The sequence below is a fragment of the Papaver somniferum genome, chromosome 2 (assembly GCF_003573695.1).
Source record: "Papaver somniferum cultivar HN1 chromosome 2, ASM357369v1, whole genome shotgun sequence".
Lineage (NCBI taxonomy): Eukaryota > Viridiplantae > Streptophyta > Magnoliopsida > Ranunculales > Papaveraceae > Papaver > Papaver somniferum.
Genome location: NC_039359.1, coordinates 212,678,935 through 212,685,277, shown reverse-complemented (window position 1 = coordinate 212,685,277; position 6,343 = coordinate 212,678,935). Strand labels below are relative to the sequence as shown.

The 6,343-nt window shown below is 34.6% G+C and overlaps 1 protein-coding gene across 1 annotated transcript; it reads right to left on the bottom strand.

Annotated features, from left to right (window-relative positions):
• Positions 1–759: 759 nt before the first annotated feature.
• LOC113352780 lies at positions 760–5,158 on the bottom strand. Its single transcript, XM_026596555.1, has 5 exons — positions 4,511–5,158; positions 3,027–4,363; positions 2,295–2,603; positions 2,120–2,207; positions 760–1,551 (listed from the first exon to the last, which is right to left on the bottom strand). Exons 1-5 carry the CDS (start codon positions 5,156–5,158, stop codon positions 760–762), a joined length of 3,174 nt encoding a protein of 1,057 aa, XP_026452340.1.
• Positions 5,159–6,343: the final 1,185 nt, after the last annotated feature.

The following is a 6,343-nucleotide window of genomic DNA, read 5'->3' as shown; positions in this document are numbered from 1 at the left end:
TTTTATTTTTCACTCAATGAAGATGTTACGATAATAACATTTTTGCGATGCATGTATCTATTACAAATACCTTTCTACATGTAAATACAATGGTTATTCTTGACGCATATAATCCATGATAACTATTTTTTATTTTAAACATTTTCATATGTCGTTAAAAAATAATTTGTACAGTCTGTAGTTTTTCATATTATAACTATAAGTACAACGTCTTAGCTGATTAGAATATATATGATTACAATAAAACTTTAATAATTAATAACCTTGGGGACAATCTTTTTTTTATTATTATTTTAGGGAATTTATTAATTTATCGAATTAAAGCGAATTTATTAATTTATCGAGTTAAAATTTTGTCTATAAAAGCTTAATTAGGACCAAAATCTTTTAGTATTTAGCGAAGTACTTAATTTACCGAGGATTCATTTATGGAATTTCTACTGTGCTAATGTTGTACAATTTTTGTTGACTATGTTAATGTTGTACAATTTTTGTTGTGGTCGCTAGAGTGAACAATTGTTTTTTTAAAGCAAACTTAGGTTCGTGGTACATCTCCTTTCCATGCTCTAGTTTCTTGTTTCTTTCTAGCATCTATGAAAGTTTGTTTACCATATAGTCCAAAACGATAACTTTCATCAAAATGACAAGTAAACGTATCCAAACAACTAGCAATCAAGATCTTTTGCAAAAAAAAACAAAGAAAAATAAGGTTTACGGAAAAAAGAAAAAAAAATACAATAAAAAGATAAACAATATTCTTTAATCAATATCGCTATCACCACTTGATATAATACCTTCATCTTCGCTGTCATATTCACTCAAAAGACTACCTTCTCCTTCAAGTTCTTCTTCTTCAATATAGTTCTCAGAACCTTCAAGATCAGCAATAACAGTATCTATATCAACTTCTTCGGCTGCGACATCATTTCTATTAAACGTTGGATTAGTAACTTCCTCATTGCAACTTGATGCACTTCCAAAATTATCTTGGACGATGTTTTCTGTTGTGAAGTGATCATCTTGTTGATATGCCTCGTCATCATTTGGTTGTGCCCCAACATCTTTTTCTGAGACATCATAGACATTCCGAGGAATCACATGTTGAACAACATGCCATTTTCCACGCAGTTTAAGGTCTTTAAGGTAGAAAACTTTTTGCACTTGGTCAGCAAGAACAAAAGGATCGTCTTTGTACCATGTTTGAAAGAAGTTAAGACTAGTGAAATGGCTATCTGTGACAATATTATTCCTTCTCTTGTCGGTGTTCCGCCAATCACATATGAAAATAAAAACTTTATTTCCATACAGGTAAGTTAACTCTAAGACATCTGTTAACACACCATAAAAATCAGCAACGTTAGACTGGTGCTCCCCCTTTACTACAACACTACTATTCTGTGTTCGCAAGTTTACTTCTCGGTCCCTTGTATGAAATCGAATTGCATTAGTGATACACCCACTATATCGCACTACACGTGGATGAGGGCCAACTGCTAGTGAATATATTTCATCTGAAACAGTAGGAGAATTCTCTTCTCGCAACCGATTCACCTACAAAGTGATAAACGTTAATTCTAGTCCTAATGATAGAGTGTACAAAGTCTGAGAAAGTTGGTTACAAAACCACAAGAACCAAATAACATAATGGCACTCAATGTTTAATAAGAATTTAGGAGGAAGTCTTAAAAGTCGAGAAATTTAATGAAAAAATTGGCAAGTTAATAATATAAAATAAAAGAATTAGCGTCACATCTATGTGCTTCCTGGTCATCTTCTTATTTTAACATTACGTGTATACATCTTGTCTAACACGTATCTCATTTTCTTCATTATCAGCAACAATTCAAAATTACCCGTTTCATTTATATATATATATATATATATAGAAAATCACAGTATACTCAAGATAAAAATGAGTATCGACTATGTAGACATTCTCAAATTACCTAAAATACTCTTCATCCAACTAACAGAATCAATACCCATGAATATACTAAGTTTCAGTCATGCATCTTAGTACAACAGTATGCTACGTACACTACTAATGATGGTTTCGAATTATGTTAGCAGCAACGACAACGTCTAGTAGGCATATAAAATAATTTGATTTAGTTCTTACCCGTTCTTCAAACCATTTAGAAAAATATCTTTCATGTCTCATATCCACATTACGAGGGTCTTCCTTTTCTAGTTCCTCCATATGCTGTCTGCATATGCACAATATATTAAAACATCACTCTTTTAATTATGCATAAGCATTATAAATAACTTAATTCTAAGCTATATCCACTTACTCAATGTACGGTAATAGCTCTTTAGTATTGTTCAGAACACAAAATCTAGCTTTGCTGGTATCTTTCAAGTCCAACATCACATTTTTAGCAGCTCCAAGCGGTCGAGCATTATTTGAGAAAACGCTCAGCCCCTTAACCGGTTGTCCAGAGTCACCATTGTGATTTCGATCTTCCCGGTTGAAACGTGTTTCAATTCCATGTAGATACATAGAGCAAAAAGTAAGACATTCGTTGTTGATGTATGCCTCGGCAATGGAACCTTCAAGTCGTGCCTTGTTTCGTACATATTGCTTTAGCGTGCGTAAATACCTATTTCAAGATCAGACATTGATTCAGGGAAAGAAAATATAATACAGAGATTCAACAAATTCAAAGTTACTTGTCATAGGATCAAAAGCAAAAGGCACGTCAGGTTTAGCAAAAGTAATAGGGTTTGGAAAATTATCTAGTATGGGTAGATAACATCATCACCACTCTGTTTGATCACTTTTTAAAATATATTTATCACTGGATTTTGTGTCTAATAACTTGTAAGCAAATAATATATACAGACAGATCATCAATCAAATGAATTTAAAAATACAAGTTACATATGGAGATGTTTATAATAGGTGGCATCAGTGAAGGTTTTACGTAATTGTAATCGCATTTAGAAACATGAACACCATCTAATACAGATACTTGAGCAAAGTAGTATAATCTTAAAAAGTGAGTAACTGTGATACTAATTACCTTTCAATTGGGTACATCCAACGATATTGCACGGGTCCACCAAGAATAGCTTCATGAGGTAAGTGAACTATCAAGTGAACCATAATATCAAAAAATGCTGGTGGAAAAATTTGCTCCAACTTGCATAGTAGTGCGGCAACACCTTTTTCCATTTTCTCTAGTACTTCCAGTCTTAGTGTCTTCGAACACAATTCCTTAAAGAAAACACCAAGCTCAGATAATGCACTGGATATATTTTTCGGCAGGAAACCACGCAGTGCAACAGGAAGAATCCGTTGTAGAAATACATGACAATCATGTCTCTTCATTCCGGATATCTTACCATCTTTTTCCTTCACACACCGAGCAATGTTTGAGGCATAGCCGTCAGGAAACTTCACCAACTTCAACCACTCGCATAATATTTTTCTATCTGGAACCGATAAAGTATAAGATGCAGGTGGCTTAATTAACTTGTTACCTCTCTTAGTTAGAAGCAGCTCCTTCTTCAAACCCAATATTTCCAGGTCTGCTCTAGATCTTATGGTATCCTTAGTTTTCTTCTCAATGTCCATCAGCGTGCCTACAACACTATCACAAATATTTTTCTCTATATGCATAACATCAACGTTATGCCGCAATTTATTAATCTTCCAATACGGTAATTCAAAAAAAATACTCCTTTTTGTCCAATTTAACTCAAAATCATAATGTTTCCTATTTTTGGTGTTCGGCGCCTTCCCAAAATCTTGCTGCTCGACGACTTCTAGCTGTAATAACATATTATCTCTAGAAAAATCCTTTGGCTTTGGCTTTTTTTCTGCTTTTCCATCAAATAAATGTTTGCCCCTAGATCTCCATGCATGAGTTTGAGGCAAAAAACGACGATGACCCATGTAGCATATCTTCCGTCCACTCTTCAACCACATCGAATGTGTATCTTTATTACAAACAACATAAGCTAGATACCCATGAGTACTCCATCCAGATAAGTTTCCATACGCAGGAAAATCATTGATCGTCCATAACAACGCAGCATGAAGCTGAAATACTTCCTTTGAATGTGCATCAAAAGTCTCCACACCAATTTCCCATAACTCTTTTAATTCATCTATCAGCGGCCTCAGATAAACGTCGATATCATTTCCATGACTGTTAGGTCCTGGTGTAAGTAGAGTCAAAAATATGAATGGCCCTTTCATGCATCTCCATGGTGGCAAATTATACGGAACGACAATTACAGGCCAAATACTGTGTGGTTTTCCATTGAGGTCATTAGATGGAATAAACCCATCGCTTGCAATGCCAAGTCGGACATTACGTGAATCTTTTGCAAACCACTTATGTTTCTCGTCGAGCTTTTGTCAAATTTTAGAATCTGCTGGATGCCTAAACACATTTTTTTCCGGTTTCCGTATATTTTTCCAATATTTCATATCTTCAGCAGTCATCCTTGACATGAACAATCTCTGCAGCCTTGGATTGAGTGGAAAATAACGCAGTACTTTCTGAGGTATCTTCTTTCCTTTTTCCTCGACAACTTTATACCTCGGCTCATCACAGTTGGGACACTTTACGAGATTCTCATTTTCCTTCCAAAAAAGTACACAATCATATCTGCATGCATGAATTACTGTGTAACCAAGTCCAAGGTTCCTCAATAATTTCTTAGCCTCGTAGTAGGTGTTTGGAAGTGTCTCACCTTCAGGCAATGCCGCTTTAATTAAATCAAGGATCATCTGGAATGATTTGTTATTCATGTGATTCATTATCTTGATATGCATCAACCTCATAACAAACTCTAGCTTCGAAAATTTCTTGTAATTAGGATACAAAGGCTCGCAGGCACCCTTCAAGAGACTATCAAACATATCTATGTTTTCACAACTGTCTTGTGTACCTGGACATTCATTGTTGTTTGCTCTGGCACACACATCTTCAAGAAGTTCACTGACCCCATTAGTTGTATAACCTTGTGTTTCTTCCTCATCAACATCGTCGTCATCAGAGACAATTTCATAATCCTCGCCATGGTGTATCCATAGTTTATAATTTTTGTGTATGCCAAAATATTGCAAGTGATCTTCAACCAGCTGGATGGGCTCAAAATGACCATTTTTGCATCGGGCACACAGGCAACGAGTCCTTCCCATGCTATCCGTGTGATCGCGAACAATCTTGATAAATTCTTGAAGACCTCTTTTATAATCAGGATGAACCTAGATTTTCCTTGCATCCAACTCTTATCCATATTGTAGCAGTTTAATTACTGAACAACAAACTAATTAGACTCAACACTCTTATACAGACAAACCTATCATTTAATCATTTCATCAAACATCTGTCTATCATTGTTTTGACAAAGAAGCTAATACTTGTTGTGCACAAACTAGACTAAGTTATAATCATTGAGCAAATCAAACTCCACTTCCTGGCTATAAAAAATAGTCTTCCCCCTTTTTTTATTTAAATTTTTTTTCCCTCTTTTGTTAACTCGTGAAAACTAGAAAAATAATCTGCAGGTGTTATTATAAGAACAACCCTATGTGTCTAGAGGCAAGTTGGATCTGTGACCGAGCTAATACATATGAATCTTTTCATTGCAATTCCGATATCAAATCCAACAAACTCAATCACAACTATAGCCGGAAATCTCAAAACCCTTACTGAAACAAACCCCTAAAATTATTCAATCTAAACACCAAATTAGAACACGTTAACTGACTAAACGCCGAATTGAAACAAAACCCACATCTTACAATAGAATTAAGTACAAAAAAATAAAAAAAATTACAGAGTTTAGTTCTTACAGATTTATAGAATTGAATGATTGAGGTGGTGCCATGGTGATGGTGCTCGAGCAGTAGAAGAAAGAATGGTATATCGGTTTGAGATGAGAACTTCAAAAGTAAGAAAGAAACGACACTAAATGTTGAGTCGTTGCTGTAGAATTTTGGAAGAAGTTTATCATTGATTTTGAGAAAGAGAACGAAAGAGAATCGTTTGAGATGAGAACTTCAAAAGTAAAAAAAGTAAAAAATAAAAATTATCGTACTTTTGGGACACGTGTTGATAACACGAGATGAGATGGAATTTTTTACGAATGGTATCGGGACACGATTCCTTTTTACCTGTTTTTTAGTGGGATTTTTTATTAACTGCATTTGCGCGGAAATTTTTATCTCCAAAATTTTTCGTGGGATTCTTATGGGAATTTTGATAAAGTGACCCAGTTTTGAATTAGGGTAAAAAAAATGCCCCCATTTTTTTCAAATAACGCTTTCCATCCCGTTAAATGCAAGGTGGAAGTTATTTCACCAGTTAAAAGTCATATTTAC